The following is a 13,438-nucleotide window of genomic DNA, read 5'->3' as shown; positions in this document are numbered from 1 at the left end:
ATGCTACCAGAATTTCAAATATCAGTAGGGTCACTCATAGTGGACAGGTTTCAGCAGAGCTTCCAGACTGAGACAGACTGGGAAGAAGGATGGGGCTATTCATGTCACACACACACACACAAAAAAAAGGCCAGAGAAAACCTTATGAATAGCAGTGAAACACTTTCTGATATATCACTTGAAAACATTATGAATAGCCTTGTAATATTGTCTGATATAGTGTCAGAAGATGAGCCCCTCACATTGGAGGGTATTCAAAATATGACTGGGAAAGAACTGCTTTCTCAAAGCAGAGTCAACCTTAATGATGTGGTGGAGTACAGCTTTCTGGACCTTCATTTGCTGATAAGGCACAACTCAAAATGGGAAGAAACAGTTGTAAACATCCATTAATAATTAGAACTTGGAAAGCACAAAGCAAGATTCTAGAAAAATTGGAAGTTATCAAAAATGAAATGGAACATATAAAGATCTATATCCTAGGCATTAGTGAGCTGAAATGGACTGTTATGGGCCAATTTGAATCAGACAATCATATAACCAACTATTCTGGTGATGACAAATTGAAGAGGAATAACATTGCATTCATCACCAAAGAGAATATTTCAAGATCTATCTTGAAGTACAATGCTGTCAGTGATAGGATAATATCCATATGCCTACAAGGAAGACCAGTTAATACTACTATTATTCAAATTTACACTCCAACCACTGAATCCAAAAATGAGGAAATTTGATTTTTACAAACTTCTGCAGTCTGAAATTGACCAAACATACAATCAAGATATATATTGATTGTTACTGGTGACTGGAATGCAAAAGTGGGAAGCAAAGAAAGTTCATCAGTATTTGGAAAGTGTAGCCTTGTGATATAGAAATGACACCAGAGATCACATGACAGAATTTTGCAAGACCAATGACTTATTCATTGCAAACACCTTTTGTTCAACAAGATAAATGGCAGCTATACACGTGGACCTTGCCAGGTGGTGTACACAGGAATCAGATTGACTACATCTGTAGAAATAGGTGATGGAGAAGCTCATTATCTTCAGTCAAAACAAGGCCAGAGGCTGACTGGAACAGACCATCAACTGCTCATATACAAGTTCAAGATGAAGCTGAGGAAAATTAAAACAAGTCCACGAGAGCCAAAATATGACCTTGATCATATCCCATCTAAATTTAGAAACCATCTGAAGAACAGATTTAACACATTGAACACTAATGATAGAAAACCAGATGAGTGTGGGATGACATCAAGATCATCATTCATGAACAAAGAAAAAGACCATTAAAAAGACAGTAAAGGAAGAAAAGACCAAAATGAATGTCAGAAGAGACTCTTAAACTTGCTTTTGAATGGAGAGTAGCTAAAGCAAAAGAAGGAAATGACAAGATAAAATAGCTGAAGAGACGATTTTAAAGGGTGGCTCGAGAAACCAAAGTCAATTATTATAATGAAATGTGCAAAAACTTGAGTTACAATACTGAAAGGGAAGAATATGGTTTGCATTTCTCCAGTAGAAAGAACTGACCAAAAAATTCAAATTTCTAGTTGTGATACTGAAAGATCTGATGGGCAAAATATTGAATGATGAAGGAAACATCAATAGAAGATGGAAAGAAAATACAGAGTCACTGTACCAAAAAGTACAGTTCAAGTATCAATGTTCAACTATTTCAAGAATGAGTGGTATTGAAGGAAGAAGTCCAAGCTGCACTGAAGGAATTGACAAAAAAAAAAAAAAAGGCTCCAGGAATTGATGAGTTGAAACCCATTGAGATGTTTCAACAAATGGACGCAGCACTAGAGGCACTTACTTGTTTACCCTAAGAAATTTGGAAGACAGCCACCTGGCCAACTGACTGGAAGAGATCCATATTTGTACCCATTCCAAAGACAGGTGATCCAAGAGAATGTGGAAATTATCAAACAATATCATTAATATCACACACAAGTAAAATTTTGCTGAAGATAATTCAAAAACAGTTGTAGCAGTAAATTGCCAGTAATTCAAGCTGCATTCAGAATAGGACATGGAATAGGGGATATAATTGCTAATATCAGATGGAGCTTGGCTGAAAGCAAAGAATACCAGAAAGATGTTTACCTGTGTTTCATTGACTAGGCAAGGGCATTAGACTTTGTGGATCATAAGAAATTACGTGGGAAGAATGGGAACTCCAGAACATTTAGTTGTGCTCATGAGGAACCTGTGCATGGACCAAGAGACTGTGATTCAAATAGAACAAGGGGATACTGCATAGTTTCAAATCAGGAAAGGTGTGTGTCAGGGTTTTATCCTTTCACTATACTTATTCAATCTGTATGCTGAGCAAATAATCTGAGAAACTGGACTATATGAAGAAGAGCTTGGCATCGGGATTGGAGGAAGACTCATTAACAACCTGTGATATGCAGATGACACAACCTTGCTTGCTGAAAGTGAGGATGACTTGAAGCACTTACTGATGCAGATTGAAAAGTACAGTCTGCAGTATGGATTACACTGCAATATAAAGAAAAAAATCCTCACAACTGGACCAATAAGCAACATGAAATCAGAGGAAAAATCGAAGTTGTCAAGGATTTCATTTTATTTGGATCCACAATTAATGCCCATAAAAGTAGCAGTCAAGAAATGAAACAACGTATTGTATTGGGCAAATTGGCTGCAAAAGACCTCTTTAAAGTGTTAAAGAGCAAAGATGTCAGTTTGAAGAATAAGGTGCACCTGACCCAAGCCATGGTATTTTCAACTGTTTCGTATGCATGTGAAAGCTGGACAATGAATAAGGAAGACCAAAAAAGAATTGATGCTTTTGAATTATGGTGTTGGTGAAGAACACTGAATATACCATGGACTCCCAGAAGAACAAAGACATTTGTCTTGGAAGATGTACAGCCGAATGCTCTTTGGAAGGGAGGATGGCAGGACTTCTTCCTCGTAATTCAGTCCTGTTATCAGAAGGTACCAGGACCTGGAGAAGGACATTATACTTGGTAAAGTAGAAGGTCAGTGAAAAACATGAAGACCCTTAACTGAGATGGATTGATACAGTGGCTGTAACAATAGGTGCAAGCATAGCAAGATGGTGAGGATGGCGCAGGCAGGACAGTGTTTCATTCTATTGTGCATAGCGTTACTATGAGTTAGAACTGAATGGATGGTGCCTAACAACAAGAAGCCAGAGTTCAAAAAGAGGAGTTTGAAATAGGTAAACTTTCAAGTTGTCATTTCCAAATGTCTACAAACACCAATTTGACATACAAGAAAATGGATTATCAGAGTGCTAGAATGAATTCTGAAGATATAAACATACTGATAAGGCTGGGTATATTACTTATCTATTGCTCTCTCAGAAATCATCCTAAAACTCAGAAATCATCCTAAAACTTATTGACTCAAAACAACATTATTTATAGTCTCTGGCAGTTTACTTGGGTCAGGAACCCATGAGCTGCTTGGCTTTGTGGTTCTGGCTCAGCCTCTTTCACGAGTTGCAGTCATCTGGAACTGAAGTCCAGTCGCTTTTGTAAGTGCCCCATTCACGTGGCTGTCACGTTGGTTCCCCTCCACCTGGGCCTCTCCGCAGGACTGTTTTGAGTGTCTGCAGGACATGGCAGCTAGCTTTCCCTATAGTGAGCAATCCAAGAGACCAAGACAGAAGTAGCAACATCTTTTATAACCTTTGTAACCTTTGATAACCTAATCCTGGAAGTCACATATCATCACTTTTGCCATAGTCAATTAATCACGCAGGCCATTTGTTTCAGTTAATAGCAGGAGGCAAGTATCATCACAGGTCACCTTGGATGCTGGCAAGCAAAGGGGAAGACAGGTGTTCCTTTGAAGAATAAGTTTGTAAACCTCAGGAACTCTCTCGTGAAGAAAAGTGGTGTGGCTGCTCTTATTTCACTCACTCACTGCCGTTGCTATTATTCAGGCTGGCTCAAATTTAGGTTCCACCCCTCTGCCACGTGTGTGATCTTGGCCAAGCCTCTGAACTTTTAAGGTGTGTTCCCTCATTTATAAAATAAAAATAATACCCTTTGAGGGCTGTTGTAAAGATTAACTAATATAATGCCCTGCTCCATATTGGGCACTATTTAGAAGTCCCTTCCTTTCGCTTCCTCAGGCGAAAGGGAGTCTCCCTTTCGCCTGGTTTCTGAAACTTTTCTCTATTTCAACCCCTGGGGGGAGGAGTCAGACTCTACCCTCTCTACGCCCAGTAGGCTACTCGGCTATTCCAGGGTGGAACTCTTAGTTCTGGTTCTCCGGCATCCGGAGCGTATTGTAGACTGGACCGGAAGTAGATCCGGCGACTCTTTTCCCGTCACTGACGGCATCTGCGGTCAAGCCGTGCAACTTACTGTCCCGGGGCTGCTGCAGGTCGCGTGGCACGGCGTGGAGACGCCCTCAAAGCATAGTCGCCGGCCGCCTGGAGGTGTCGTAGGTGGAGTCCTCCTCGGCCACGCCATGCCGAGCTGGAGACTGCTGGCTCAGGCCGGCGTCCAAGTGCTGGGCCGCGGTGCTGCCGCCCCGGGTACTGCCGGGGGATTGGGGGACAGGTGGGTGTAGGGGAAAGACGGGTTATGCGGTGTGGACCCTCACCACCGCCGGGGCTGTGGGTAGCGGCCTGGCTAGACGTGGAGGAGAAAGGGGCATTGGCCAGATCTAAGGCACAGATAATGAGCGTTATCTTAGGGATGTGCCTTGTAAGGGATTGAAGGGGTGATTTCCCCCCCTCAAGTATATGAGTCAATGACTGCCGTGAGCGAACTATCACGATCCGTTTTACAGATCTCTGGTAGCATAGTGCCTAAGGCACTTGACTGCTAACCAGAAGGCTGGCGGTTCAAACACACCAGCCACTCCTGGGAAGGAAGATGGGGCAATCTACTTCCGTAGTGATACTGCCTCGGAAACCCAAGGAGGGGTCGCTATGAGTCGGGTCCGACTCCACGGCATGTAACAGCAACAACAACACATTATTCCCTACGATCATTAATTTTGTTTTGTAGAGGAGAAAACTAAGACTTAGGGGAAGTAACTTGCGTAAAGTCGCTTAACTAATTAAATGGAAAATTGGAAATAACTTAGATCTAGCTGACGATCAGGGAGCTCTGGTGGTAGCATAGTGGCTAAGGCACCTGACTGCTAACCAGAAGGCTGGTGGTTCAAACCCACCAGCCACTCCTTGGAAGGAAGATGAGACAATCTACTTCCATAGTGATACCACCTCACCTCGGAAACCTAACGAGGGGTCACTATGAGTCGGTCCGACTCCACAGCACATAACAACAAGCTGACGATCAGGTGGGCTCACAGACTGCAGGAAGTTTCACTTCTTTTGTGACCTTGGGTACAAGAATTGCACATCCCCTAAGGGTTTTCTCGTGGAGCTCTGGGGGTTCTGTGGTTAAAGGTTGGCCTCCTAAGCAAATGGTCAACGATTGGAACTCCCTGGCCTCTTGGCAGAGAAAGATGAGGCAGTCTGTTTCTCTAAAGATTCACAGCAGGTCGGAAACACTATGGGGCAGTTCTACTGTGTCCTATTGGGTTGCTGTGAGTCAAAATCTACTCGATGGCAGTGGGTTGGATGTGCTTTTTTGGCTTCTTGACCTGTTCAGAATTGGATGCTAACAGGTAGAGGTTTTTCTTTTGTGAATCGTTTAACTTTGCATAGTGTCTTCACCTCTCTGAGCTTAAGCCATGTCATTGAAGAGAGTAGGTACTGCCACCTCCACTGGAAATGAAAGTTAAAGCACACATTCTTATGAGTAAATAGTTCCTCATGTATCTAGGTAGGATGTACTGTTATGAATCTTTTTAATCCAGATGACGAGATGAAAAACTTCCTCAAGGATGGTCATTAAAAAAAACCCAAACTCCATGGCATGGGACCTGACTCATAGCGACCCCTCCTTGGGTTTCCAAGGTGAGGTGGTATCACTATGGAAGTAGATTGCCCAACCTTCCTTCTGAGGAGTGGCTGGTGGGTTTGAACCGCCAGCCTTCTGGTTAGCAATCAAATGCCCAGTTAAAATGTAAGCATCTGCCTTATTATGAGGAATGTTGGAGAAAAAAAGACCTGCACAGAATCCAAATCCTTTAAGGCCCTGACTACTATTTCCAGCTCGTGTAACTTCTCTTTCCTACATTAAATAGGTGAACCATCTGAGTTGTGTTTTCTTGTATTTGTTTTTTTAACAGAACAAACATACGGCTTTTTGTTAGAAATCTCCACGGCAAGAGTTGCACTTGGTGGGATGAACATCTTTCTGAGGAAAATGTCCCATTTATTAAGCAGTTGGTCTCTGATGAGAATAAAGCCCAACTGGCAAGTAAACTGTGTCCTCTGAAAGATGAACCGTGGCCACTACTTCCTTGGGAACCAGGTGGGCTTAACTGTGGTTTGATTTGTAAATTCTAGCCTCCTACTCTACTGATAGTGAATATATAATAATAATTTAAAGATCTGCTGGAGAAACCATTTTTAGGTGAAATGAGAACCATTCTATGTATATTCTCTAAATTGTTCAGATGAAAAAAGAGAATAAAATAAATCAGGGAAGAAAATTTGAAAAAATATGATCTGGATTATAGTTTGTTGAACAGATGCTTTTGGTTACCATGTTCTAGCACTGCAGGCTTGCCAAGCATAATCCCAGAATTAGCTTTGTGCCTAGTGAGTTGCTAAAGCCATGTGTGACCAATCAAAAAGAATACAATCTCTCCGGTTCAGTGTATGGTCTGAATTGAGTTTGTAGTTACAGTTGCATTGCATAGCAGCCAGAAGGTATTAGTGGAGCAACTTAACCAATTAATATAATAAATCTTAGTGTCAGGTGGAGGCTGACATACTTGAGCAACTTCGCTATTTGTGATGTTGCTGTGGTTCTAGCTAATGTCTTAGAATTTGAGTGGTATATGTTTTCTGATTAATGGGTTGAATATGAATTGATACTAGGAAAGGATAGTGATATATTTATCAGTCCTCTGTTAATATTTTAAAACTGGAATGTAACAGTCTGTTTTCTTTATTGTATATAGTTCTCTTATAATTTGTAATTTTGCAGATGTTTATTAAACACCAGTATATTATGCCAGGTATGATTCAAGGCACTTGAAGGAACAGTTGTGTTTTACTCTGAGTATATTAGCATGTTTCTTATAGGCTTGCTACTTGTATTAAAACCACATTTTAGGAGAGGCTTGTGTTGTGTTAGGGAATGTTGAAGAAGCGTTGTTCTTCAGCATGTGTTTTGTTTTAATTGTCAGGTTCCTTTAGAGTTGGCCTTATTGCACTGAAGCTGGGCATGATGCCTTTATGGACCAAGGATGGTAAACAGCATGTGGTCACATTACTTCAGGTAAGAAAGAAATAGAAGATGCATAGAATCTGTATGTGTGCCACAATCTTATGCAGTATAAACCTTAATGGACAAATGTCTATATTCTAAAATATATGTAACTATATGCTGAAGGATACGGTAATGTTGAGCATAAATAATATTGAAGTTTTACTTGGTAGTTTTAGTGAGTGCTCTGACTTGTCTCAATGGTGATCTTCTTGATACTGGTATTCAGGTTATTGGCACAATGAGTAAAAAAGATAACCTAGCTTTTCATAGTTCTACCAGTTTAATTCTTAATTAAAAAAAAATCTGTCCCATCTTATTTTCATTTATGGAGTTCTTTCAAGTCCAAATGATAATTTTGATCTCTCTGTTGTTGGAGTGTAACACTCTTATATGGGGAGGCAGCATTTTGTTTATTGAGGTAAGGTATACTTTTATAAGGAGCTCTGGTGGTAGAGGGCCTAAGACGTTTGACTGCTAACCAGAAGGTTGGCCGTTCAAACCCACTAGCCGCTCCATGGAAGGAATATGAGGCAGTCTATTTCCCTAAAGATTACCTCCTTGGAAACCCAACGGGAGTCACTGAGTCAGAATTGACTTGATGGCAATGGGTTAGGTTTTTTGTTTTGTTTTTTTTTTTAAATACTCTAATGGTTAGGAATTGGGCTCTGGGGTCAGAATACCTCAGTTCAAATCCTGATTCAGCCACTTACTAGCTGTGTCATTTGGAGCACTGTCCTTCATTTATAAATGATAGTAATTATGACCTATCTGAAAAGGTTATTATGAGGATTGAACAAGATGATTAATGCCAGACACTTAATTTAAAACAATGGTAAATTTTCACTAAATATTAGCTACTGTTGTCTTTATCATTATTATACAAAGATCACTGATACATTTAAGAGATCATCACTCTCCAGGTTACTTTGGACAACTTGGTTGATACTTGGGACCTGGTCTTCATGTATTCTTATACAGGTGATGATGATTGTGGTAGTTAAGTTTGTTGTCAACTTGGCTGGGCCTGGTTGAGTGGCTGGGCAGCTGGATATAGTGTTCCCCATGATGAGACTGGTAATCACCTCCATGGTGGAATCTACTGTGAGCAGCTGAGTAGCTGCTGCCCTAGAGATGTGTGGTTTGCTTCCTGTATGTAAGGAAAAGCCTTAGGGAATGGTCTCCAGTATATGGCATGTTTGGCATACATACCCTGTATGTAGCTGTGTCATTGCTCAGCAGCCTGCCATGTTCTGCCGATCTTGGGACTTAAAACAATGGACTTGAATTATGGCCTGCCTTGTGGTTTGGTAATAACGGGACTGTGCCATTTTATTTGTCAACTTTGGGCTTGTTAGCCTCAGCACCCAGTAGCTCCTGAGTGGGGAGATGCCTTTAGCTTCAGTGGGCCCAGAGCAAGAGGCAGAGCTGAAGCCCAAGGTCGAAGGGCTTTCACACAGCTCCTAGGGCCTGGTGCTTTGAACTTGGACTTAAAGCCTCCAAACTGTGAGAGAATAAACTGTTCAAGGCATCCCATTTGTGGTATATTCTTATCAGAGCAGCACTAGGTAACCAGAACAATGATTAAAATGAGAGTTTGTACACTTAAGTGCTTAAAGTGCTAATAGATACAGAGGTCCTGCACGCCCTTAGTAAATTTTTTTTTTACACTGAATAATCAATTATAAGACTCTAGTTACTAGAACTCGTAGTAACTTTGGGAGCTTTTAGGAAGGATTGGTGGGATTGTAAATTGGTATAGTTGCTTTTGAAACCTTTTACCATTATCTGCTAGAAAGATAGGTGGACCTTGTAGGTAGCAGTTCCGCTCCTGAGTGTTAGAGAAACTTGGACAGGTGTGCACCAGGATATATGTACAGCACCATTTAGAATAGTATCACTCTTATTGCCACATCAAGATTGGAAATAACCCAAATGTCCATCTACAATAGAATGGGAATATAAATAGTAGTATATTGACATAATGGAATGCTGTACAGCAATTGAAATGAACAGACTAGAGCTACACACAACAGTATGAATATACCTTACAGTGTTGAATTAAAAAAGTAAGACATGGCAGAGTATATACAGTTTGATTTCATGCACATGGAGTTCAAATCAAGTAGCACTAACCTACATTATTGTAGTAATTATAAAGAAGAGTCAGTAAATGATTACCATAAGTGTCAAGAGTAGTGATTACATCTAGGGCAGTACTTCTCAAACTAGTGAGCATCAGAATCACTTAGAGGGCTTGAAAAATACAGATTCTGATTCATTAGGTCTGGCTTGGGGCCCAGAATTTCCATTTTTTCAAATTCCCAATTGATGCTGATGTTGCTTGTCAAGGACTATACTCTGAAACCGCTGCTCTATGGTGAAAAGGGGAGGGGAGGAGAGATGGATGGGACAAGACCCAGAGAGGTTTCTGGGATTCTACTTGACTGGGTGTTGGTGGTATGGTTATTTTCTTTTAAAAAAGGTTTATCTATTTATTTCAGTTGGTGGTAGAAAGATAATGAGATAAATTACTTTTTCTAAGTGTCCTAGGGTCTCGGTGTAGTTGGTGTGTAGTGTTATAATGTATGTTGGCACTTACGTAGTTTTTATTTTATGTGTTTTGGTTTGTTTGTTTGTTTTATTTTAGGTACAAGACTGTCATGTCCTGAAATACACCCCAAAGGAAAATCATAATGGAAAAATGGCAGCCCTAACTGTAGGAGGAAAAACTGTATCACGTTTTCATGTAAGGATGTATTTTCATTCCTGGAATAGTATATTTCATTACTTTCCAATCTCAATTCTTCTGTATTTTGAGACTTTCATACCCACAGATTTGTGTTTCTCTGTGAGGTAAATTGTGCATGTGGGAGGAGGCAGCTTAGCATAGCTGTTAAGCCCAGGAGTCCAGGTGCCTTTGAATTTGTTCTAGCACCACCCCTAGCTATCTGGAACAAGTGACTTACCTTTCTAAGTTAGAGTGTTTGCCCATCTATAAAATAGGTTTGTTATGAGATTAAATGAAGATTTTCAAATGTGTGTAGTATATAGGAGTCACTCAGTAGATGGTTAACAAAAAAGCAAACCCAATGCCATCAAGTTGATTGCGACTTAGTGACCTTATAGGACAGAGAACCGCCCCATAGGGTTTCCAAAGCTATAAATCTTTACGGAAGCAGACTGCCTCATATTTCTCTCATGGAACAGCTGGTAGGTTTGAACCACCAACTTTAGTTAGTGGTCAAGCACTATAACCACTGTGTCACCAAAGTTCCCTGAATAAATGATAGCTGATGGTTATTTTGTTTATATTATGTTTAATTTCACTTTCTTCCTAAGGGAAATTATCTCAGTACTTGAGACCAACAAATATATATGAACCCGAATCAGAATTTTTTTAAGTAAGGCATTTTTTTTTCCCCAAAATAAAATTCTCATATAATGCTGGGTTTTTAGTTTAAATGTTTAAAATCCTTATGATTCAGACTTCCGGTAAGATGGAGGAATAGGCAGACAAACAACACAGACCCTCTTCAACAAAGAAAAGAAAAACCAATTGACAGAGATACAGAAGATAATCCTGGAACCCTCCTGAGCTTTGAAATGAACTATACAGAAGTGGTTAGACACCAACTAGTGGAAAAACCTGAATGTAAACAGTCAGTACAGAGATGGTTGGAGCTAAGGACTGTCAACTACTCTGATGAGACCAACAGCCTGAATATTTCCAAGTAGTGTTGGGACCTTAGAATTGACCTGAAGATCAGTCCTGGTCACCAAGGGCTGCAGGGACAATTGCTCTGGTGGCCTATGAGTAGGAAGGAAAAGAGCAAGGAGGGAGACAACCTGAGCTGTGGACTTTCTGCTGTCCAGAGGGTGCAGCCATTTTGATTGTTTACACGTGGCAGCCATTTTGGATATTTAAAGTGACCGAGGGCACAGCCATTTTGAATGTTTACAAGCGGTGGCCTCTTTGGAATTTTAAAGTGAGGGCACAGCCATTTTGAATGTTTACAAGTGGCAGCCATTTTGGATTTTAAAGTGGTAGCATTCTAATTCGGATTCCAGGGACCTAAGAACAGGCTCTGTTTGCCAGGGTCAGCAAGGACATACAAGAGGCTGACAAAGGAAAGGAGATAGGTGGTGAGTGTATAAGTGCTGTCAGCTGGTGAATAGAGGATCACAGCACAGTACCCTGCCTGTATAAATAACATACAAACAAAACAAAGAAAATGCAAGTTGTGGGCAAGTCATTCCAACATATAATCACCAATTAAATATAAACACAAAAACATCACAATGCCTTGGAGACAACAGAGCATCATAGTCCACACAAAGAAGCAAGATAAAGCAGGAGAAACAAGGGACCAGGATACAGACCCAAAACACATCCCTGAGGAAGATGCAGCATTGGAACTCGCTGATAAGGAATTCAAAAAAATTATATTTAGGTATCGTCAAAGGATTGAGAGACAGACCAAGGAAAACACAGACAAAACCTTAGAAGAATTTTGGAAGAAAATACAAATATGACAAAATAAATGAAAAATTAGAAATGATTCTAAATCTACAGATAGATAGATAACACATTGAAAGGGCAATGGAGTAGAATTGATACAATGGAAGACAGAATTAATGAGATTGAAGACAAATACCTGAATATTTCTTTGGAGAGGGATCAATCAGAAAAAAGATCAAAACAAAATGAAAAAGCCTAAGGTTCATGTGGGACACCATCAAAAGGAATAACGTATGTGTCATTGGAATTCCAGAACAGGAAGAGAAAAATGAAACCGCCGAGAAAATTGTCCAAGATTTGTTGGAGGGGAACTTTCCTGATATAATGAAAGATGAGAATATATCCAGTAAGTCCAGTGAACCCCAAACAGGATAGTCCCCAAAAGAAAAACACCAAGACATATCATCATCAAACTCACCAAAACCAAAGACAAAGAAAGAATCATGAGAGTAGCATGGGAAAAACAAAAAGTTACCTACAAGGGGCAACCAATAAGACTAAGCTCGGAATTCTTGACAGAAACCATGCAGCGAGAAGACAGTGGGATGGTATATAAAACACTGAAAGAGAAAAATTTCCAACCAAGAATTATGTACCCAGCAAAATTGTCTCTCAGATATGATGGTGAAATTAGAATATTTCCAGATAAGGTGAAATTAAGGGAATTTGTTGAAACCAGACCAACCTTACAAGAGATGCTAAAGGGAGCCCTTTGGACAGAGAAGCAACGACAGCCAACAACAACTGACTATTAACACACATGATGACATAACCCAGAAACCAACCCAGCTATGGAAGTATCCAAAGTAAATAAGCCTACAAGATTGTAAACAGGGAACCATACACACCAACTGACAAATGAGGACAACTCCAAACCAAAAAGAGGGAAAAAAATCTGTGTCGTTACAGAACTTTTAGATAGTAGGAATGTCAAGACAACTACAAGATAGAACAGACTGCTCTAAACTTGGGGAGAAAACTATAAATCACAGGGTAGCTTAAAAGAAAAATGATAAACCTTCACATCAAAATAAAAAAAGAGGACCAGCATAAACATTCAGCAAATAGTAAAACAAGAGCAATGAAGGAAGTGATAACATGATTCATACACAAAGTGAGCTCAGCATAGAAAATTCTATGGAACAAAGAAATCGACACAATGAAAAAGCATATGACAAAAATGACAGCAACAAATTTATATTTGCTGATAATTACATATCTGGCAAGGGCCTTATGTCTAAGATTGATGGAAAACTCAATCACACCTCACACCAAAGGAATTAACAATGCACTTGAAAAATGGGCAGAAGACATGAATAGACACTTCACCAAGGAAGATATTCAGGTGGCCAGCTAATACATGAAAAGAAGCTCACAATCATTGGCCATCAGAGAGATGTAAATCAGAACAACAGTGGGATGTACCTTCTCACCCCAGCACTGATGGCAAGGTTCAGTGAGACAGAAAATAACAAATGCTGGTGGGGATGTGGAGAGATTGGGACTCTCATACACTGCTTGTGTGACTATGAAGTGACACAACCACT

The 13,438-nt window shown here is 40.1% G+C and overlaps 1 protein-coding gene across 1 annotated transcript in view; it reads left to right on the top strand.

Moving 5' to 3' along the window:
* The first annotated feature begins 4,484 nt into the window (after positions 1 to 4,484).
* Positions 4,485 to 13,438, top strand: part of MRPL3 (mitochondrial ribosomal protein L3) — a 61,196-nt gene continuing 52,242 nt past the window's right edge. Inside the window, exons 1-4 of the mRNA XM_007936871.1 lie at positions 4,485 to 4,576; positions 6,222 to 6,406; positions 7,290 to 7,381; positions 10,020 to 10,118. Coding sequence (XP_007935062.1) covers positions 4,485 to 4,576; positions 6,222 to 6,406; positions 7,290 to 7,381; positions 10,020 to 10,118 — 468 coding nt within the window. The remainder of the gene's footprint in view (positions 4,577 to 6,221; positions 6,407 to 7,289; positions 7,382 to 10,019; positions 10,119 to 13,438) is intronic.

This window comes from Orycteropus afer, unplaced genomic scaffold (assembly GCF_000298275.1).
Source record: "Orycteropus afer afer isolate SDZICR_OR568_19922 unplaced genomic scaffold, OryAfe1.0 scaffold00003, whole genome shotgun sequence".
NCBI classification, from domain to species: Eukaryota; Metazoa; Chordata; class Mammalia; order Tubulidentata; family Orycteropodidae; genus Orycteropus; species Orycteropus afer.
This window is presented reverse-complemented; position numbering and strand designations above follow the sequence as displayed.